Below are 24,163 nucleotides of genomic sequence, written 5' to 3' on the forward strand. Positions count from 1 at the left end.
TTTCACTAGCTCCCATTTAGTTCACTGCCATTACTGATGTGATACATGGACTTGGATCTCCCCAGAGCTGCCTCTCCCACCGCCCAACTGCAGTGTGTTGGTAAGGACAGAACAAATGACTCACAAGCAGATGCAACAACAGTAGTAGAACTAGGACACCCTCACCAGGTTAAGAGCCCTGAGAAATGGCAGCGGGGCAAGAAGAGAAAGGAGGTGAAGAGGGTATGGAATCACATGTATATCTAGAAAGTCTAGGATGATGAGAAAAGTCATCATCTATTTTGGGGAAGTAACGATACTGTCCAAGAAGCACTCTTAGATGTATGGAAACATTACATGTATTTAATATGCTAGAACTCAACTAAGGTCTCATATAACAGTACAATTAACATGCACTGGCCTTCTTAAATATTGAACATACCTAGATATTTTTAATTAGTTAAAATATACTTACCACAGTAATACTGAGGACAACAGAAGTGTGTAGTATTAAGATCCACAGTGAGAAATTCTCCGTCAGTACATAGTGGAATAGGTTCAGTGCAGGATTTGCAAACTAAAGGTGAAACAAAAAGGCAAAGTCACAGCTGAGCTAAAAACAAACTAGTTATCAGTTCAGATTACTGTACACATATAAAATCAAAATAAAAATACATTATGTAAAACAAAATAGGAAGCAAGGAAAATAAGGATTTAATAAACGGATCTCCTTATTTGGTCATAAAAACAATAATACTATCTGAGTGTATTGCTTTATACTTTCCCAAGCACAGTGATACAGAAGAACCATCTTACCAGAAATATAAGATTTCAGGAGTAATTTGTTCTTACTAGGATCAAAATACCATTGATTTACTTATTTAAGTTTTCTGAGTTCACTACTCTTGATCACTCCTATGAATGAACAATGTAGTAGGCACCTGTTCTTCTGAGCTCTTAGCCTCCCTCTTCCAACTTTGATAACAACTCTCTTAATGAACTTGAGGAAATGCCTCACCTACGCAGTCTTGGAGTGACCCTTAATAAAGGTTCCTCACTCTTACCAGGCCCATGTGTAGGAAAAACCCACTTTAGACGAATGAGAATGTCTTTCTATAGCATTTGAGTCATAAATAAAGGCACATCAAGACAGGAAATGGATGTTGCTGACTCAATCATTAGTGACTGCCACCTAGAGAAGCTGGTTTCCCTCCTTCCCAGGGCTTGGCTGAATGCTTCATCTTGATTCTACAAAATCTTGATTCCCCAACTGTCCCAATAATTGGTTGTGCTTAAGCTAGCCGGAATCAATCAGTTGTTGCCACTGCAGTCAAAGAACCTTAAATGATACAAAAAGAAGTGCTTTGATCTACAAAGGTTTATCTGAAACCTACATTAATCAACAGCCTTTAATATAATTCCTCAATGAAATGGAAAAGAGAATTCTTTATTTTTCAAAGTCTAGTTCGTCAGACAGAATATATAGCTCAAATTCAGTCATTTCCCAGACACCTTTCATTTATTTCTACCATTCTCTTTTCGAGATCATCTGCTTACACAGGATATACAGGAGATGAAGTTTTAAAGAGGTAGGCTGCTTAGCAGAGTCATTTATTTAGTTGGTTATTCAGGAAAGCCAGGGCTAAATTTTCCTCTAAAAAGAACTAGGTGCTAGCCTTATTTTTTTTAATTGATTATATTATCTTGATCATGTTTTCAATGATATACATAGTCTTTGTCGATAGGGAAAAGTAGTACTAATTGAAATAATTGTCAAGAATCATTTAAAATGCTGTACTTTCTTTTCTGCTATTCTTGTTCAGTTGAAATTTAAGAGTATATCAGCAGAATATTGGTTACCATTGAGTCCCATGAAATTCACATGAAATGAGAGATTTTCCCTAGATCCTCCCTCTTCCAGGAAATGACCTCACAGAATGCTTACCACAGGCAGGAGGAAAGCAGCAAGTCTCTTCCTGTTGAACCTGAATCATGAACTGGTCTTCTCTGCATTCTGGCACTGCAATTTTGGGGCATTTGAATGGGTCACATTCTGCAGAAACATTCCAGAGATATTTGGAAATGTGTATAGAGTGAGACAATAAATAAATGAAATAGTGTGGCTCAGTTCTCTTTGAATTTAGTGATAATTAGCTCATTAAAAAAATCTTAATCTTAGCGGAAATATATAGGAAATAGGTTATTTATATATAAAATAAATACTTTTACATATAAAATATATGTAAATAGACATTTTAAAAATAGATATAACATTCTATTAATCATATATATGACTAATCATCTGTGTGTGTGTGTGTGTGTATATATATATATATCCTGCTATAAAATCTTAGCAGAAATATATAGGAAATGGCAAATTATTTACATTTAAAATATACAAATACATACATTCAAAATACATATTTCCACTGAAATTAAGGTCTTTAAAATGAGTTAGTTATATATATATATATTTATATAATAAATAGATTTGAAGTTCATATATATACATATTTATAAAGAAATTGCAGGTTTTTAAAAGGCTACCTTTAGCAAGACAGCTCTGCAAACAATCTTTTATAATAAATTTCCTTGTAGACACAAAAATGAGAATTTAATCCACTACTCTGAACAGTGAACCTCATTCTTACTTTTCCTAATTAATTACTCACCACATTGGTACTGTGGACAGCAAGAAAGAGGGCTGTGGCCAACGATCAATTTTTGACTATTTGTACATGTTGGAATGGCAGTTTCACACAAAGTCATGTCACAGCCTGGAAATAAACAGAAGTATTAAAAAATTTGTGAACACAACTAAAATCCTGTGTTTCTAACTCAAAGCAGGGAAATGATTCTCACTATGCATGTTTTTACACTACAAATTAAACCATTCCGCTCATAGAACGGTCATATGTGAAAAGGCAGCAGAGTTAAGGTTACCTATTGTTGTCTTTGACCCCTGATTGTCATAAGTCAAAGATTTCCAGATCTTTTATCTTCACGTATTTCTGAATATTATTATTTGATAATAGCCAGAGTTTTGCATGTCTGTTTGCAAAATCAACAAAACTATAATGAGGTAAAACTTGCTTTGAGAAAGTGTAGGTGACATTTATGGCAATACTTTCATTGTTACTTTAACCCCATACATTTTTTTTTAACACCAAGCATCATGCCTGCCCTGCTTTTTCACAAAGAATATCAACATATTTTGTGGCATTAACAGACTGTAAGGCTTCAGCCTGCATACATACTGCAAACTTCCTTTGAACAGCAGGTCCACTTATCAAAGAAGCCCAGGACGACTTCAGCTTCTCGTTCACAAATTGGCGAGGGCTCTTCATCACAATCAGGTTCTATGGGAATAATACTTCCATTCTCCAAACATTTGTACAGGGCACATTCGTCAATGCCCCCATTCCAAACCTCCCCAGCAGTTCGAGGCTGGTCTTCACTATCAGTGCACGCTTAAAAAGATGGTCAATGTTATATTACTTAGAACCTGGGCACGAAAATAAACCAAGCTGTGATGTTTTGATTTCAGACTGTGACTTGGCCCAGTGACACAGGTAACATGTCACATTATCTACCCTTTCTCAGCTTCTTCTTTTTTGTTCATCAGCTACTAGCTTACATTTTTCTTTAATGAAATTTTTATAGCCCACAGAAAATATTTTTCCCTTCTACAGCTATCTGTAAATTTGCATGTCCTCTTCTATAAATAAGATGATTTGTTAATTATTTTTTATTCAAGTCTTATTAATACAATTTATTTAGCTTGAACAAACTTAGTAACATAAACTTTAATTGGTTTTAAAATATCAACTATTAAAACTGAGTGGTATTAGAAAACAAGGTAGTCTCTACCTCATATTAACATATTTGTCATATCAAAATTCAAAACATTTCAGCTTTAAAATCTAAATGTAGAAAGTAGGTAGTCAAGCAAAATATTATTTAGTGACTCTATTACTTTTATTATGAATGTTTTACATAATGATAAATATGGCCCTCTAGTAGTTCTTTTAAGGAATAATAATAAAGATAAATGAAGTGACCACCATATTCCCAGCCTCCAGTGAATTTCTCTTACTTTATTTACTACCAAACCAATCTCACAGGTCCCTAAAAACAAATGTAACCATGTATATTCTCAAATTCTTCCACAAATACTTTCTTCAGTGGCAAACACAAACTTTTTTCTGAAACAATATATGCATTTGACTTCTACTTGCCTTTCCCTTGAATTACTAGCGTTACTTCTGACCATAACAATGAGCCCTATGATAGATAAAGTACTGTACTGCAGTTTTCTCAGTTGGGCCCTTTTTTATCCACAACCACCACGGAGACAATGTGTCAGGATAAAATGGTTTGAAAATGAAAGTAGAAATACTCAATGTTTTCTCCCAGATAACAACACTTTCTGAAATTTCTTGAGTGTTTATTTTTCTCTAGGCACTGTTACAAAACTCTATTATTTTATGTATCCCCACACTAACCTTGTGGGATAAGTCCTATTATTTTCCCATTTTGCAGATTCATAACCTCAGGCTCATAGAGGTAAAGCTGAATCATTAATACATGAAATAACTGAACTTTCAATTCAGTCCACATACTATTCTTTTCATTCTTATTTGCCATATTCTTTTCCAGTTATTATAGGCATAAGTATAGATTAAAACATATCACCACCGAAGCCCCTAATTCTGGTAACTTCAACTGAAATCATATTAAAATCAAACTACATACTCTCTTCCTTTCCAACACTTAGGTGACCTCAATCTTTCTCAGCACATCTCTCCAAGTTCTAAAAAAGTATTATTTATTTGCTGGGTCCCTAAGATGTCATTTTGTACTTCTCTGCTTACCACATTCTTTCTCTGGAATGCACTGAGTTGACTCTGGCCTGTGAAGAATGGTTCCATTTTTGCACACACAGTCTTCTCTTAAATTCAGACATGAAGAGTGTCCATAGAACCATCTGTTCAGACATGTCCTTGCTTCACAAGGTCGCACGCAGGGTTGATATTCCTTCCCCTCTGGGCAACTCAGAGCTATAAATAATAGAGGATTTGTGGAATTTGCTAATGATAAAAGTGACCTACTTGAATTCTAGTAAAAGGAAGAAATGTTAGTTTTCTTTCTGAAAATAAATTTTGCACATTTTCAGTCTCCTCAAAGTCCATATTTCATGTATTACTTAACTATAAATTAGAAACGAAACAATCAATGAGTATTTTTGAGCATCTTCCAGGTGTCCAGCTAGTATTATACTATAGCAGGAAAAATTCATCTGACTTATATCAAATAAATATGACCAAAACGCAGCCCAAATTTGGTTGGCATAAATATAGAGTCAACTATTATGAAGTTATTGCTCTGTGCAGTAGGAGGAGATACAACAGTCCACACAGAATAAGCACAGAAATATGTTTTAAATATGCAACTCAACCAAGTCATAGAAAAGAAAAATCCCGCATATTTAGGCTTAATCCTTCACTGTCAAAAGAAACTACCATTGCTGAGCAGTTTCTAAATGATGTTTCAGAAAATTCTTGTTGATTTTCAGTGATCTTAAAAAGTCATACTGTTAAAAACTGAACATGCAGCTGGTGGAGGTGTAACTTGGTAACATCTCAGTAGAGAACGATTGTAATAGTAAAACTGAAGATATTGTATGTTCCCAGTGAAACAAGTAACCCCACTCTTGAATAGTGAGTACCTCTGGGGGAGTAGGGAGAGGAAAGGGACAGGAGAGGGCACACCAGGAGCTGCTTTATTTATGAAGTGGAGTCATGTAACTGGTGTCTATGATATATTATTCTTTATCTGTGCATTTTATTCTTTTTTGGGGGGGGATGAAAATCTTTTATTTTGAGCATTTTAGTAACATTCATTTTGAAAATCTTTTACCATTGAATGACTATAATTAAATTAACAATATTTTCGGTAAAATGTGCCCAAGATTGTTGAAAAGTTTAATAAAATATTTGTATGAAAAGTTATAACTTGATGAGAAAGCTTGAGCCCTATGTATAAAAATGGGTAAAGGATAAATATAAAAGAAAAAAGAAATACAAACATGTATCTGGAAAAATATTGAACCTAGATATTAATCAAAGAAAGCCAGAAAGATTGGTTTCTAGAATGTAGATATTATGTTAGGAAGAAGGAAAAGGGGGAAGAAAAATCTCCAACCTCTCCACATACAACGTGTAAGGACAAGCATGGGAAAGAGAGGCAGGTTGAATGAGGACCAGCAAAGTGTGCTGTAGGATATAAGATTAAAATCCCCTTCAAACCTCTGTGATTTCTTCAATATTTCAATCTATTTTGCTAACTAACATTTGTGGACTAGGTTTTCTTTTGGGAGAATTGAGGCCTACTTTAAATCCATTCATTCATTTATTCAAATTGAAATATAGTTGACGTACAATATTACGTTAGTTTCAGGTGTACTACATAGTGATTTGACACTTGCATACATTATGAAATAATCACCACAACAAGTCTAGCAACCATCTGTCCACATACAAAGTTATTACAATGTTACTGACCATATTCCTTATGCTGTATATTAAATCGCCTAGGCTTATTTACTTTATAACTGGAGGTTTGTATCTCTTAATCCCTATCACCTATTTCACCCCTCCCCACTGGCAACCACCCATTTGTTCTCTATTATCTATGAATCTATTTTTGTTTTGTTCGTTTGTTTTGTTTTTTAGATTCCATATATGAGATCATACGGTATTTGTCTTTCTTTGTCTGACATATTTCACTTAGCGTAATTCCTTCTAGATCCACCCATGTTGTCGCAAATGGCCATATTTCATTTTTTATGGCTGTGTAGTATTCCATTGTATATATACCACATCTTCTTTATCCATTCATCTATAGATGGGCACTTAGGTTGTTTCCATTTCATGGCTATTGTAAATAATGCTGCAATGAACATAGGGGTGCATATTTCTTTTTGAGTTAGTATTTCTGTTTTCTTCAGGTAAATACTCAAAAGTGAAATTTCTGGACCATATGCTATTTCTAGTTTTTTTAGGAAACTCCATACTATTTTCAGTAGTGGCTGTACCAGTTTACAAACCCACAAACAGTGCAGGAGGGTTGCCTTTTCTCCACACCCTCACCAACACTTGTTATTTTTGTCTTTTTGATGACAGCCTTTCTGACAGGTGTGAGGTGGTATGTCATTGTGGTTTTGATTTATATTCCTCTGATGGTTAGTGATATTGAGCATCTTTTCATGTGTCTATTGGTCACCTGTATGCCTTCTTTGGGAAAATGTCTATTTAGATCCTCTACATGTTTTTTAATTGGGTTGTTTGTTTTTTGATGGTGAGTTATATGAGTGTTTTGGATATTTTGGATATTAACCCCTTAGCAGACATATATTTTGCAAACATCTTCTCCCATTCACTAAGATGCTTTTCCATTTTGTTGATAGTTTCCTTTGCTGTGCAAAAGCTTTTTAGTTTCATTTAGTCCCATTCGTTTATTTTTGCTTTTATTTCCCTTGCCTGAGGAGACATATTCAAAAAAATTGCTAAGACTGATGTCAAAAAAGCATACTGCCTATATCTTCATCTAATTTTATGGTTTCAGGGGTTACATTTAAGTCTTTAGTTGTTTTGAGTTTATTTTTGTATATGGTTTGAGAAAGTAGTCCAGTTTGATTCTTTTGCATGCCGCTGTCCAGTTTTACCAACACCATTTATTGAAGAGGCTTTCTTTCCCCAAATACATCTTGCTTCCTGTCATAGGTTAATTGACCATATAAGTGTGGTTTTATTTCTGGGCTCTTTATTATGTTCTGTTGATCTATGTGTCTGTTTTTGTGCCAGTAGCATACTATTCTGATTACTATAGCTTTGTAGTATAGTTTGAAATCAGGAAAGGTGATACCTCCAGCTTTTTTTTTCTTTCTCAAGATTACTTTGGCTATTTGAGGTCTTTTGTGTTTCCATACAAATTTTAGAATTATTTGTTCTAGTTCTGTAAAAAATTCCTTTGGTACTTTGATAGGGTTAGCATTGAATCTCTAGATTATTTTGGGTAAATGATAATTTTGACAATATTAATTCTTTCAATGCATGAGCATGGCATGTTTCCATTTGTTTTTGTCATCTTCAATTTCTCTTATCAATGTCTTATAGTTTTCCAAGTACAAGTCTTTTATTTCTTTGGTTAGATTTATTCCTAGGTATTTTGTTATTTTTGATACAGTTGCAAATGGGATTGTTTTCTTAATTTCTCTTTCTGGTAGTTTGTTATTAGTGTACAGAAACACAACAGATTTATGTATATTAATTTTGTACCCTGCAACTTTACTGAATTCATTTATTAGTTCTAATAGATTTTGGTGGTGTCTAGGATTTCTATGTATAGTATTATGTCATCTGCAAACAGTGACAGTTTTACTTGTTCCTTTCCAATTTGGACACCTTTATCTCTTTTTCTTGTCTGACTGCTGTGCCTAGGACTTCTGATACTATGCTGAATAAAAGTGGTGAGAGTGGGTATCCTTGTTTTTTTCCTGATCTTAGAGGAAATCCTTTAGCTTTTTACTATTGAGTATGATGTTGGCTGTAGTTTTCTCATATGTGGTCTTTATTATATTGAGGTATGCTCCCTCTGTACCCACTTTATTGAGAGATTTTTATCATAAGTAGATGTTGAATTTTGTCAGAAACTTTTTTGCACCTATTGAGATGATTTCTATTCTTCAATTTGGTAATGTAGTTTATCACACTGACTGATTGGCAGATACTGAACCATCATTGGCATCCCTGGGATAAATCGCACTTCATCATGACATATGATCCTTTTACTGTGCTGCTGAATTCAGTTTACTAATGATTTGTTGAGGAGTTTTGTTATCTATTTTCCTCAGTGGTACTGGCCTGTAATTTTCTTTTCTTTGGTGTCTTGCTCTGGTTTTTGTTGTGAGGGCACACTCCTCTCTGGTCACCAGAGCTTCATGCTCTAGCAGTGCCCTCTATGTAGGCTGTGTGCATGCTTCTGTTGTGGCAGTGCCAACTACTGTGGGTGCACTGGTGGGCAGGGCTGGCCCCTGACCTGGTTGGCTGCAATGCCGCAGTGACTGGGGGCCCCTGGAGGGTGGGGTAGGCTTTCTGCATGGCTGTCTGCACAGCCTGGAGGGCTTGCAGCTGGTGCTGACCCCCGGGAGGGCAGAGAAGCCCCTGGAACTAATAGGCTAGTGGGAGGATTCCAAAACAGTCTTTTGCCAGCGCCAGTGTTATTGCAGTAGAATAAGCTCCCAAAAATGGATGCTGCCAGCATCTCCATCCCCAGGGCGAGTCTCAGTTGCCTCCTGCCTCTCCAGTGGGCTCTCCAAGATCAGCAAGTGGTTCTGACACAGTGACCTTTCAAACTACTTCCTCTGCCCTGGGACTTGGAGCATGGGAGAATTTGTGCATGCCCATTAAGAGCAGAGTCTCTGTTTCCTATAGCCCTCCAGTTCTCCCAAACATAAGCCCTGCTGGTTTTCAAAGCCAGAAGTTCTGAGGACTCATCTTCCCGGTGCAGGACTTTTAGGCTGGGGAGGACAATGTGGGGCTTGGACCCCTCACTTCTTAGGAAGGACGTCTACAATTGTGATATACCTCCTGTTTATAGGTCACTAACCAAAGGGTGTGGGTCTTGACTATACCATATCTCTGCCCTTCCTAGCCATCTTGGTGTTGTTCCTTCTTTATGACTTTTGCTGTGGAATATCTTTTCTGCTAGTGTTCAGGTCATTCTCATAGATGGTTTCCCTGTAAGTAACTGTAATTTTGGTATGTCTGTTGGAGGAGGTGAGTTCAAGGTCTTCCTACTCCACCTTCTTGACCCCCACCCTTGCTTTAAATTTAGACCAGGATAAAAACAGAAGTTGCTTAAGTGGGAGACCTAATTATAGGTTACATTTACATTCGTTTTATTCTAACAAAATTATTTTGTGGACTTCCCTGGTGGCGCAGTGGTTAAGAATCCGCCTGCCAATGCAGGGGACACAGGTTCGATCCCTGGTCCCGGAAGATCCCACATGCCGCGGAGCAACTAAGCCGGTGCGCCACAACTACTGAGCCTGCGCTCTAGAGCCCACGAGCCACAACTACTGAGCCCACGTGCCACAACTACTGAAGCCCACATGCCTAGAGCCCGTGCTCCACAACAAGAGAAGCCACTGCAATGAGAAGCCCACGCACCGCCACGAAGAGTAGCCCCCACTCGTGGCAACTAAAGAAAGCCCGCGTGCAGCAATGAAGTCCCAACACAGCCAACAATAAATAAATAAATGAATTTAAAAAAATGATTTTGTGATGAAAAGGAAAAGAAAGAAGTGAATGCAAAAAACTGGACTGTTATTTGAGTGTTGGAAAATATTGTTTGAAGTGTACTACTTACAGCAGTAATCAGGTGTTCTCCACGGAATGCAAATGTCAAACTTGTTACATAGAGCCACATATGCAGAAAGGGCATCACATTCATAGTTCCAAAAATAGGTATAATTGATCCACATCTTTTCACAAAAGTCTTGTGGTGAAACCTAGAGATACATTGTGCCTTGGGATAAGTTATGTTGTTTTATTTCTCTGAAGGCCCTAAGCTAGACTAAACTATTTGGAGAATCAAAAGGTAGCAAGTTAATATTCATTATAGTTCCTCTTTGACCTTAGATTTTCAAAGCTTCATAATATTAGATGTCACCTCTGAATTTATAATTTTTTAAACACACAGTTTTAGATAAGATAAATATTGTCCATACTAATCTACATAAATCTATCTTATAAAGATGGAAAAGAAACAGAGTATGTGGACCTAGCAAAAACCTATTTCTGATATTACATTTTGGGTTACAATCATGTTTTCTATATACTGAATAAGACTTTGATCTATTACAGATAAAACTGGAAGCTCCTAAAGCTTTCTGTAATGATACATGGCACTGCCCATTAAATGAGGTTATAAATGCTTCTCAAAAAATCGTGTACTAATATTGAACATTGGTCAAATAATTTATATAATTTGTCATGCCTCAACTTAATTAGAAACTCATTTTTTCTACAGATTATGTTTCATTTTGATCTAGAGATATCTGAAATCTAAATAATTTAACTTGTAACAACATTCACTCCAATTTTTCTCTGCTCATTTATTCAGCAAACATACTAAGCATCTACATTCAGATGTTAAATTTGGACACAGGTCAAAGTGTCAGATAAAAATACTTAATATTTTTCATATCCTATCATTTTTTCTTCAAGGTCCATATCTATAAAAACTAAGATATTACTTCCTTTTTAGTCTCCTCTGTTGAATCTCCTCAGTTTCCAACCATTTCACTTTTCATGGAATACTTGCTATGATCATCAAGAGCCCCCTACTTGTCAAATCCAGGGAACACCCTGATATTCTAAACCTTGCCAACCTCTCAGAGGCGTATGATGCCATGCACGCCCCCTGTGTCTTAAAACCCTCTCCCTTGACTGAGAGCACCACACTCTGCTGCCTTTCCATCTGTTCATTGCTGTCTCCTCTTCCTGCTTCATTCTGAGTATTTGTCTAGACCCCTTCCTTGATTGCCCTGTCTACTCACTACAAACACTCTTCCTGGGCTCACCCATTCCCACAGTTTCTACTGCCATCTTGGGCATTTACATCTTCACCTTGGTTTCTTCATAAGTTAAACAGAGTTAATAATAAACCTACTACTACTTAAGATTGCTGTGAGCTAATATATGGAAAGTATAGAGAGCAGACTCCGGCACATCGTACATGAGTTACTGTTATTTTTAAAAACTCCATATACTAATAACTCTCCAAACTTGACCTCTGGCTTCAACTGGTCTCCTCTGAGATCTAGAATAGCTTCAAATTTTTTCTGGGTATTTTAGCCTTGAAGTCCCACATGACTTAATTTTTCCAATATAAAAAAAAATTGTAACCCTTCTCTACTAAACCCACAAAAGCTGATTCTCCTGTATCCTCCATTCATCCATTCATTTATGCATCCTTTCACAGTTTATTGAGCACCTAACTATATATCAGGCACTGTACTATTCATGAGGAATATAAAGGTGACTAAAACAGACCTGTTCTCTGCCTTGTAGATCTCATAGTTAAAGCCTATGTGTTGAATCAAGAGGAGTCACCATGCTAAAACAGATCACAGGAGGGAAGTATTCTAGCTTAGGACACTGCAAGCATAAAAGCCCATTTGCAGGAAAAACCTTGAAATAGTGCAACAGTTGAAAGGAGACTGAAATGCCTGGAGCTTAGCCAGTAAGAAAAGTGTAGCACAAGAGGAAGCTGGAAAAGTAGGCAGGCCAAAGCATAGAGGAAATTATAAGCCCTGATAAATTTAGAGCATATTCTAAGGGTAAGTGAAAGACACTGAAGGGGTCTTCCCTGGTGGTGCAGTGGTTGGGAATCTGCCTGCCGGTGCAGGGGACACAGGTTCGAGCCCTGGTCTGGGAAGATCCAATGCGTCTGGAGCTTGTGCTCCGCAACAAGAGAGGCCGCGATAGTGAGAGGCCCGCGCACCGCGATGAAGAGTGGCCCCCACTCGCCGCAACTAGAGAAAGCCCTTGCACAGAAATGAAGACCCAACACAGCCATAAATAAATTAATTAATTAATTAAAAAAAATAGTTTAAAAGACACTGAAGGATTTTAGGTAGAGAAATAATCCAATCATGTTTCCATTTTCAAAAGATCATCTGCCTGCTATGTGGAGATTTGCAAATGAGGATGAAGATTAGAAGCGGAAAAATGAAATGTCAAGCATTCCTTTCTTTTACCATCAAATTCACTGGGAGGAACCTAAGGGAAAGCTGGAGCTATTATAGACTAAATGGTACCCCGTGTTCCTCACTATGCCTTGAATAGTCAAGCTGAAAAGTTTCCTGATGTAATAAACCTTCTAAGTTCCCAGTTAAAAATGCAATTTTTGAAAGTCCTTATGCTTTAAAAAGACAGATTACAATGACACTGAAATGAGTTAAAAAGTATTTGCTATTTTTTTCATTTTTATATGCATGCATTTTAAAATGTAAACATTTAAAACTTACTTTGTTGCAAATCTCTGAGTAAAACTGAAGCTCCAGAAAGATACACCATTTTTATCCCATGACTTCATATCCTTTGTCTTTTCCCTCAGAGAACTCATAGAGGGCAGGCTGAGAACTACGGCGTCTACGCTTGGTGGTCGAACACAGAAAGTCCTAGAGTGAACTCCTTCTGTTTTGACAATTCACTCACTCTCCTTCTCAGACTTCGCCCCTTCGTAAGTCTTGCACTAAGCTATTTCAGTGTTTTCCTAACATGGCCTTTTCCAGCAACCCTGCTCTTGTCATACTGTTTTCTTGGCCTAGGTCTCCCTTCCTCCTTCTTCTCTCCTGGCAAACTCATCCTTCTAAATAATTAAGATGTCTGAAACTCTGGGAAGTCTTCTCCCGACTTGGGCTCCTATGCATCTCCATATTCTATATTGTGATTAATCTGTTCACAGACTTGCCTTCCTTCTAGACTCTTTGAGAGCAAGGAGAGGGTCTTACTCATCTTTGTATCTTAGGAGTTTAACACAGTGCCTAGTAGGTACTTGATCTCACTAACTTTTCATTTAATGATACACGAAATGATGTATTTGTCTGTCTTTTGTCTCTAACAACAGATCTTTTTTTAACGATGCAGATTATTTAAAATATCTACTAGTCACCTAAAGACTAATAAAGAACAATTAAATTGAATATATGACAGATTCTATTACAAGTATGCACCTAAGAGGCCAGGAATTGATTAAAGCCTCACTGTCTTGGTTTCTATACTGGGTTATCAAATGGCATTCATCTCTTTCTCCTAGAGGCATTTATTCATAGGAAAAAATTTCATTTTTCTTGAAAGCTGTAGATATAGTTCAGAAAAAGAAACATGGGGGGAAAAGATAATTATCCTTCCTTTCTATAAGTCAATAAACAGTAAATGATTTTGAATTCCAAAGCGTACTGAGAGGAGGTTTGGGGATAAACTATTCTCAGCAGAAGAACATCATGGCAAGAACAAGAATTTATTGGCTTTTACTCTCAACATGTCTAACATGACAGTTCTGATTTATGGTTGCTTTCAACTTACTTCATTATGGCATGGGATGAAAACTCTTCTATTTAATAACTCAATGCAGTGACTGCAGTCGTGCTCAGTACAATTTCTAACAGGCCTTCTCGTTGTTACTTCAAATGATTTCTCAATTTCCCAGCTCTCAATAAATAATTCTATGTCTTCCATATTCGTAATGATTGTGCCATTTTGCATCCTTAGATCATCATCTGGATCTTCATTGCAAATTCCTAAAAAGATGTGTGACATTTAGAAGGAAAATTTTTTTCACTTAAACCAAATATAGGCAGCAGAAATAAATCATCTCAATAACTGATTTAAAATGAATAAATTATTTACTGAATCAGGCGCCAAATTTATGTCCTATGACTTTAACGTTGATGGATTTTTTTTAAATTATGTGTCTGATTCTTTGATAAAATAGTGTAGAACTGTCTTAACCAGATAAGAAAGAAATTATAATCCTAGAAGTCAAGATATGTGAAAAGATCATAGAAGAAGAAAGAGGAGATTGATTCTGTCCCTACACTCTTCCACTATCACCACTGTCTCCTAATTTAAGAACTAGTTCTTAAATCTGACAGGGTATTCCCCAGAATAGTAGACATTTTGTGATTGCCTCCTAAGCATCTATTCCCCTAGGAAAACCCTGCCTGAAAACATTAAATTTTTCTCTTCAGGAACTATCTCTGCCCCATTACCTAGCACATGACACCACTCCAGCAGAGGGCCCTGGTAAGCATAAAGGTAAGCCTTACTCCCTTTCATTAACAACTGTTACAGGTAATCCAGGCATAAACCAGTCAGCTTGTGGCAGTCACGTAGACACATAGATTTGTTCAACATTAGAACAACCATTGTTAAGCTCAGGACTTGACCTGGGGAATTCTAGGACATAGACAATCTCTCTTGCTTGCAATGACATGGCCGATTGATGGCTGCGATGCTGTAACCTGCTATAGCCTCTAGCTTCCTTCAGGGAAGCCAAACTGAGGACAGAGCTTGCTTTTTATCTAGTGAAGTGAAAAGCCAAGGGAAGTACAGAGAAATGGGCCTAGGACCCTGATCATAACTTACCTGAATCGTACCCTACTTTAAGACATAATTTTTTCTTAATTCCCAAGGCTCCTAGCTATAAAAGATATGAGTTAAACATTTTTTTCAAGTATCAAATCTTAATCCTCAAGCAATTATAACAAGATCAATAAAGGTTTCTGCTGCCATAGTTGCCCCACACTTGTAAATATACAGGAGACTGAGTACAGTGCAAAAAAATAAGTAAATAAATAAAACTCAAGTTAAGTGAACTATACTGTAAATCAGCTATGTTTAAAGTCTAAACTCTTCTGGGAAGAGGTATTGGTAGTAAAAATATGTTTTCATTGCAACTCCAGCCACCACTCCTGCAGACTTCACAGTGCTATATAGAACAAGTTGTCAATATAGACCTCCCATTCTGGTGTCCATACTCAGTTTGGGTCACACTCTTGTCCACTACAACTCAAATCAGCCAGCACCCTGCTTTCCTTTTAACAAACCACCGCTCTCCCATTGTGGAGGTCAGGAAGTTTAGGGGGTGACCCTTGTTAGCAAAAAGGTGACCCTAGCCCCTTCTCTATAGTGATTAGTTAAGAATCCAGTTAGCAGACTGTCTCCATAAAAGCATGAGATGACAGTAGAGGAAAAAACCAAACAAACATGAAAATCAAGCAGAAGTTATAGCACACAGAAGTGATAAATCAGAAGAGAAAATATGCATTCCCCAAATCCCTGAGTTATTACTCAATAATATCTATTGGGTTATTATGTATACCCAATACCATGTATATACAATAACTATTTTCACAATGATAACCTGGTCACCATAGAAGTCTGTGCTATGTTTAGCATGCTCTAAACAGGCAAGGAAATTGTAAACCATTTTAGTCAAACTTTCCACTAAACACTTTACATTTTTGAAGAAGAAATTTGGGCATTTCATATAATTTGTTGAGAGCAAGGACTTGGTCTATTTGTTTTGAGTTGTCAGCACCAAGCATAATGCCAGACACTCAGAAGCTGATCCATTAACTTTTACTCAATTAATATTTAGTGAGTTTAAAATAGATGTATTTGTACTAAGCTAATATTTATTGACTGTATTAAGCAATGTGTTAAGTGTTTTACATTAACTTTCACATTCAACTCTAACAACAATTTTGAAGGTAGATTTTACTATTCCCATTTTAAAGATAAGAAAACTGATGTTCACTTAAACATCTGTAAAGGGGATAGCTCAGGCAGACACCAGAGCCAGAATTGTTCTTTTTATTTTGTTATGTACCTAGAGATATTTCTAATTTGTTTCCTTTGGCTTATAACTATGTATCTATGTAACATATTGTGATAAGGAAGTGTAAGATGTACCTTTACACTTAGGTTACACTTATGGAACCTAAGTGTAAAGGTACATCTGGGCTTTACACTTCATAAGAAAACTGGGACTAATATTCAGAACATTGTGTTCCCTGTATATAACTTTCAAGATGACTTAACTAAGTTTTCTTTGATTTCAAACTTAAAAAAATAAGAAACAAAGTTATTTAAGTCTTTAATCATTCTATGCCTCATTTTTATCACTTATAAATTAACACTAGTGCCTACTTATTGAGGCTACTGTTAGAATTAAATGAGTTAAAGTATGTAAAATAATGCCTGACACTCCATTAATGCTTAATAAAGATGAGCTAGTAGGAATACAAACAGTATTGTAGAAACAGTGGTAAGCATATATTTCCATAAAATACCCAAGTTGAACTGTTATTTCTTGCTTCTAAGTCCATTTATGGAAAGACATTGCTTTCTTCAGTATTCACATGGGGAACTGAAAGTTAACATCACTTTTCCAACCCAAAAAATGGAGTAACAGGGGTCAAGACGGTGTAATGTGAACAGAAAAAAAAGAAGAAGAAATAGAGATTTGAAAAGCAGTGCTCACCACAAAGTCCTTCTGTGTAGGATGACAAGTTAAATTGAGAGCCAAAATGAATGTCTACAATCCCTGTAAGATGAGCCCACTTTATGATTAGTCCAGCTGGAGTAGTAATCACATACATTGAACCAGAATCCTCTATGGACAGATCTTGATTTGAAAAAGGCAAAGGTACAGCAATAGAATCCACTTCTACCTAAAATTACATAATGCATTTACACCTATTAGAACAATGTTTATGTTTTAATATACACTCATAAAAATTAGGAAAATTCAGATTATTCCATTTCTTCTGATTTAATGTAAACTATTTTTAAATGCTTAAAAATCTATTTCTCTGCTGCTGCCAGTTTCTCACAACTCCTAAATTCTTTTATTGTTCTTTTGCTGTCTTGCTATAGTCAATATTTGTTCTAACCTCATTGCCCTTTATTCTCTTCAAAACCTAACTTTCTTCTAAGGTATATATGCTTTTTTATGTTTCCCCCAATATATGTTGATTATACCATTACCCCCTAATATAAATTAAAGATAATAAAGTTTTTTTCAGGATGTTTTCTTTAATCTGGGTCCTCTATTTGATCTTCTAAATCAGTGTTTGTTTAATTATAATGTTCATAATAACCATCTGTGAAGTTTGGTAAAGATTAAGATTACCAAAATTCTACTTCCAAGGTTTGGATTGGATCCTAGATCTTATATTTTTAACACGTTTTCTTGGTAATACTAATATAAGGAATCCAAGGATTTTTACTTTGAAAACAGTGCTTTAAATAACAATGATGACATGGAACCATGAGCTGTAACTAGCAGTAAATTTCTCAGAGTTCTATCTGACTAACCATCCAATTTCTCATCTTTATATCTTCCTCCTCTTGCCACCCTCAAGCTGAAACAGCCTTCTTTGCCTGGTTAATTTCTACTCATTCTTTAAGATTTATCTTAGGTGTCACCTCCTCCAAAAATATCCACTTGACCCTCCTATAAACTGCATTTTTAAATGACCTGTATCTCTGTTTCCATGGTATCTTGGTCATCACTCTATCACTATAGCTCCTACTGCCTTTTAATTGGCAGATAATTACATTTATGCACCCCACACACAACTGCAAGTTACTTGAGATCAGGACCTGTGTCATTTTATCACATAAACTCACTAAATGATTTTTTAAGTTAATAAGTTTTCAACTGAATACCTCACCAGCCATCAGTTCAGCTGAGGCCAAAAATAAGCCCTTCCAACCAAACATTCACAACAACAGCACGGACCAGGTTTGAGTTTAATTTCCCATCCACTTCCTGTTAATATACCAACCTCATTAAAATCAAAGGTATATATAGAAATTCTCGTGTCCAAAAAAGTAACACATTCATATATTTTAAGTTTGCCTTAAAATTAAACTTTCTGATATCTTACTGCATTTTAGGCTTGCTTTAACACTGTTTCCAGTCCAGAATGTATGGCCTGTGCTAACAGAATTATTTCCAGAAAGCATATAACATCTCAGCCATTTTGAGCAAAATCTTTATAAATTATTTTTTTATATTTTTGAGAGACCATGTAGATCTGAGTGAAGCATCCAGCTTATAACTCACTCCTATTTGGTAAATATAATTCCTTTGGATAAAGGTTTTTCCTGTAAAATCAAATGGCTCCTTTCCAACTTTTTAATGATGCATTGCTCTTCTTCAGTTCATTTCAATAAATTTAAATATTCCTTCATTTTTTTAAGCTATCAATTAATGGTGTCAACATTTCAAAACTACTCTTTCCATCTGTTTTTCTCTCAGTAGTCTTCGTTCGGGTATTCTTGGCTGCTACCCTTTGCAACCTTATGATCCTCTCTTTCACATCATTTCCACTTTGTCTAATTTGAAACACTAAACATTAACTCTGACACTAAGAAGCCTGGCCACTCATATTATCCAAGAGAGCTTTAGCATGTTTAACATGGCTGTCTCAGTTAACCTCAAAAGGGGAGAAACACTTGCAACAGCTGGCATGTTATGGTAGGAGACATATAATAGTATGAAACGCATTTTAAACTGTCCATGAAAAGAATGATTAGACATCATAGCAATGAAAGTCCACTGATATGTTTAATTTCCCCTCTTTTTGGAAATAACTGTGCTTATATAATTTCTCAATTTCATCCATTATGAGGATATGCTTTAACTTTGTGTTCCTACCTTTCTTGCTGCCCGATTGACAAGTACTTTATGTAGAGATGTGGTCAAATTTAACTTCTTAAAACAAAGTCCAGAGGTTCTTCCAGAGGAAGCCTTAATTTGAAAGAAAATTGAAACTTTATGGAGTTAAACATAATTTTAGCAATAAACATAAGGAATTCACTAGACATTTTGCAGATACTCACTAGCTTTTTAAATGAGTTTCCATTCTGAAAAAAAAAGTATACAGAAAAAGCATTTTAAAAAAATACATTACTTGACTTTTAAAAACATTATTTGGATTAATACTATATGCCTCTAAATATATTCACATGAAACACGTTTTGTTTTAAGTACCAGAAGATAAATCTCAGTGAGTTGTTGAGTCCTTTCTTACTCTGGGAATACCTAATGTTGCAACATACTTCCGCTACTAGATTTATGAAGAAATGACAAAAGAATAGATTATGACTTACCTGATTCATGGAACATTTTTCAATATGAGCAACTATAACTTCCCCAGGAATTCTTACTAAGATATAAGAAGCCATACTATACAATGCTGCATTATTTCCATCAAATGTAATAATGCTGAGTTCTGACAACATGGAACACCGACCTAAAAAGTGGTAGAGAGTAGATTTAGTCTATTAACTAATTATTTGTATTACAGTAATAACTGCTCCTTTAAAAACATCTTTTAAATTAGTCTCCTTATGTTTGACAAAAAACAACTCTAAAAGTTACTGGGAATCAAAATCATAAATCAAATGAAGAAAGTTCAACAATAACTTTGTCTTGATGAGGTGATTGCTTCAAAAAAAATAATAATCTCCCCCGATTAAAAATGATTGCCACGTAAGGAATGCAGACTTACACGGACATTCCCACTCAGGGCAGCAAATATCGCTGTTCACTTGAACAGGTCTTCCCCGGAAACCACAGTCAGGCACTTCTATGTCCTTTGGGCAATTAAGAGACCAGTTGTACAACTTCCATTCCATATTAAGGCATATATATTGGGTACAATTATAAACAGGATCAAATTGTTGAGGCTGTTAATAAAAAAGAAAATTAATGCATATTTTTCCATTTTCAACTAATGTTTTAAATTAATTTTTAAACTTCCCATTCACATTGCTTATAGTGTACATTTCCTAAATACAAAAGCTTTTGAAAGATGAACAATTAAAATTTCACTACAGCTTTTTGTTGAGGTATCCTCTCTGAAATACTCAGTATGAACTTCATTTAAACTCTACCTTAATATTGATTTGATTATCAGAATTGCCCAGATACCCAACTTCTGAGTAAACTGAAGTCTTGTCCTAAATTGTCTAGATTAGTGTTTTGCAAGCAGACTTATACAGTGGCAGTCAACCTTTCATATTATGTTGTATAAAGCTAGTATATGATTAAGACTTCTGTTAATGTCAGTTTAAAAAAATTACAACTTAATATTATCCAAATTTTTCATTAAAAATCAAATGTGATATCAGTTTGACAGCACCTGGATAGAATCATTATAAATTACTTTTTAGATATAGCTCACAGACTTCTAGATAAATAAATAAAAAATAAATAAGTGGTAGATTTTTTTATAAATTACATTCTATATAAATTATAGTAATAACTATAGCAATGATAAATAATATAACATTTATTATGCTCCAGACATTGTTCTAATTAGTCCATTTTATTCCCACAAAAACACCCTCTGAGGTAGGAGCTAATATTTTTCCCTATTTCATAGATAGAAAATCAGGTTTAAGGTCAAATTAACTTGCCCCGAGTTTCATAGCTAGTAAATAGTAGAGTCAGAACTTAAATTCAGGCACTGTTGCTCTGAAAACCAGTGCTCTTAACCACTACTCTATACTGCATCTCAGGGGATGGAGGAAGAAAAATTAACATCTATTTAGCACCTATTATATATCATGCACTAATAAAGTAGCTTTTTCATTTAATTCTCCCTAAATTTTGTGGGTCAGTTTCTATCATTCCAGTGTTATACATGATAAAAAACAAGGATAAGAGAGGGTAAAAAGTTTTCTAAATAGTGAGACTATTAAGAGAGGACTTCTCAATTTAAAAGCCCAAAGTAGGCAAATAGTCAAGTTCAGTCTTGCAAAATTTTCTGTGTATAAGTTGTATCAACTCCCAGAAAATGAAAGGAGATAGAAGAAAACTAAAACGCCTAAACAACACCTAAACCACCTAAAGAATCTATACCTTCCACTATACTGAAAGAATCTTTAACAAGGTCACCAATGAACTCCACATTGCTAAATTCAATGATCAGTTCTCAGACCTCATCTAGTTGACCTGTTAACATATTTAGTATAGCTTATTACTCCATCTTCCTTAATATTTTCCTTCCTTGGCTTCCAGATCACCTACAATCTCCTCCATTTTCTCCTATTTCAGTGGTTACTATCCTTTGCATGTTTGTCATTGTTTCTCAATCTGTTGAAGTTGTAGTGGCCCTTCTCTCTTCCCTGTCTTCACTCAATCCCTTTGTGATCTCATCTAACCACAATTTTAAATACCCTTTATCCACTGAGAATAATAAAAATTTCATCTTAACTTGATCTCTGCCCTAAACTCCACTTGTGTTCACCAGATCTGTATACCCAAAGCTTTTTGATGTCTAAGAGGAATCTTAATCTTTACGTGGCAAAACTGAACTCCTAGCTATACCCACCCCAGACCTTCACTTCCCACAATTTCCCCATCCTGATTAATGCCAACTTTATCCTTCAGTTGTTCAAGGCAAAACTCTTAGAATCCTTAATGCCTCTTTTTCATTCACACCTCACATCTAATTCTTCAGCAATTTCTGTAGCCTCTACCTTCAGAATAGATCCAGAACCCAGACATTTCTCACCATCTCCAATGCTATCACCTGGTCCAGATCACCATCAGTCTCTTGCCTAAATTCCTGCAGTAGCCTCCTAACTGGTTCTATTGTCTCTTTACACCCTGCTCTCAACACAGCAGCTAAAGTGATCCTGAAACAGATCAGATCATATAATTCCTCCGCTCAGAAATCTCCCTTTTCTCTTCCTGTGTCATTTAGAATGAAAGCCACAGTCTTCACAATCATCCACCAGGCCTTACATAATCTAGTTTATTTCCTACTATTATTACATAATCTAATTTATTTCCTACTATTTTACTCCACACTATTTTACTCCTTGATATTCTTTTATTGTTTTAAGATGTTAGGTACATTCTCAGCTCAGGGCCTTTGCACTTGGCTGGCCCCTCTGCCTGGAATGCTGTTGCCCTGGTTCTTTGCGTGGTTCACTCTTTCACTTCTTCAGATTTTCTGCTCTAAAGTAACAGTCGCTTTCTCAGTGAGGATCAGTGAGGATCATTTCATTGAAAATAGTTTTATTTTTCTCCTGAGCAGCAATCTCTAGAATTTTACATAACTTGGTAATTTATTTTGCTTATTGGCTGTTTCAGAATCCAATAAAATGTAAACTCCATAAAAGCAGGAATTTTTGCCTGCTTTTATATGGTTTTATTTGTGGTACTTGAATAGTTCCTAGCCAGAAATAGTGCTAAATAAATACTGGTTGAATAAATCATTGGTTTATCAGAACAAGTAGCATATTTGGAGTAAGGAGATAATTTCACAAGTTTCAGCCAGACAATTACTAGCTCTGGGATTCAATGACCTTATCTTTTTTTGCTTACTAGTATATATTTGTCATCTTGCACAGTGCCCGGCATATAGTAGCTGCTTAATAAATATTTTTGAATGCCCAAAGAGAAGCCCACAATATACTCTTTATTATTATAAAGAATTATTATAATTAAAGAATTATTAAAGAAACATAATTATTATTATTAAGTTAATAAATTGTCCAATTAATAAATCAATAAATAAAAGTATTAAGTTATCACACATAATTATTATTACAACTATCACACAATTACTACTATTAAGGAATCATCCTTAAGACTTCATTTGCATTTTATTTGTTTTTCTTAGTGTGACCAGAGTCTAATTAATAAGAAATATCTGACAGTTAAGGAAATAAAATTGTTAAAATGTAATGCTTATTTAATTTAGCAAGGAAAGACTAGAGAGCATACCAAAAGAAGTTTAATAGCATCTGGATAGTGATACAGAAACATGAATAGACACAATAAGGAAATGACAAATAGCTGAATAGATTACTCAGTCATACCTCACATTCCAAACCTGTCGTAGGTGTTAGCTTGTCAAACGCAGTGAAGTCTGATGGAGTAATCATTTCTGGACCTGAAGGAAATGAAGAGGTCCCCTGCATTAGTGGAGTGGTATTGATCATATATAAAACTCATTTGTGATAGAGACCATGCTAAGAAATTTTATATAGATTATTTCGTTTAATTCTAACAAGAACCCTGTGAAGTAGATACTAATATTATTGTCATTTTACAGATAAGGAGACTAAGGTGTAGAGAGGTAAGCTGGTAAGTGTCAGAGGCAGAATTCGAACTTGGCAATTTTGATTCCAGAGCACTAGCTTTTAAGCACCATCCTAGAAACATCTTCCCTGCCTTGTTGGTGTCAACACAATTGTTTGAACAGGTAGAAATATCAATAGGATCGCTAAAGATTGCTCAGGAGTTACAAATTTTGTTGCATTTCTAAAATGAGTAGCGAGGCTGATTCATTTCCCTGGTGAATCTCTAAAATGTTTTCCTTGCAAGCAGAATAGTTGATGCTGTGGACCACTGGAGACCCCAGTTGGTGGGTGTGGCGAAGGAGTTATCCATGGAAAGGGAAAACACAACTGGTAAACACATTTGTAAGACTTCTTCCAAAGCTTTTTGTTAGTACTAAAGGTATCTCTAAAATATTCAAAGTCTGAAGTACTGTAGAAGAGTGAAAATGAATGGCTGA

General features: G+C 35.5%; 1 protein-coding gene and 1 long non-coding RNA gene across 5 annotated transcripts in view; one reads left to right on the forward strand and one right to left on the reverse strand.

Moving 5' to 3' along the window:
• LOC309640469 overlaps positions 1 to 24,163 on the forward strand; it is a 183,425-nt gene that overhangs the window by 128,093 nt on the left and 31,169 nt on the right. The window lies entirely within an intron of this gene.
• Positions 1 to 24,163, reverse strand: part of OTOGL (otogelin like) — a 156,920-nt gene that overhangs the window by 17,396 nt on the left and 115,361 nt on the right. For all 4 annotated transcript variants that reach the window (XM_082418857.1, XM_082418859.1, XM_082418858.1 and 1 more), the window contains 13 exons: positions 23,463 to 23,536; positions 20,138 to 20,315; positions 19,737 to 19,879; positions 19,467 to 19,490; positions 19,282 to 19,374; positions 17,098 to 17,287; positions 14,136 to 14,350; positions 10,411 to 10,552; positions 4,854 to 5,039; positions 3,237 to 3,449; positions 2,652 to 2,756; positions 1,925 to 2,032; positions 455 to 556 (listed from right to left, as the gene is read on the reverse strand). In XM_082418857.1, coding sequence (XP_082274983.1) covers positions 455 to 556; positions 1,925 to 2,032; positions 2,652 to 2,756; positions 3,237 to 3,449; positions 4,854 to 5,039; positions 10,411 to 10,552; positions 14,136 to 14,350; positions 17,098 to 17,287; positions 19,282 to 19,374; positions 19,467 to 19,490; positions 19,737 to 19,879; positions 20,138 to 20,315; positions 23,463 to 23,536 — 1,773 coding nt within the window. The remainder of the gene's footprint in view (positions 1 to 454; positions 557 to 1,924; positions 2,033 to 2,651; positions 2,757 to 3,236; positions 3,450 to 4,853; positions 5,040 to 10,410; positions 10,553 to 14,135; positions 14,351 to 17,097; positions 17,288 to 19,281; positions 19,375 to 19,466; positions 19,491 to 19,736; positions 19,880 to 20,137; positions 20,316 to 23,462; positions 23,537 to 24,163) is intronic.

The sequence above is a fragment of the Balaenoptera physalus genome, assembly GCF_965194825.1.
Source record: "Balaenoptera physalus genome assembly, chromosome: 13".
In the NCBI taxonomy this organism is placed as follows: domain Eukaryota; kingdom Metazoa; phylum Chordata; class Mammalia; order Artiodactyla; family Balaenopteridae; genus Balaenoptera; species Balaenoptera physalus.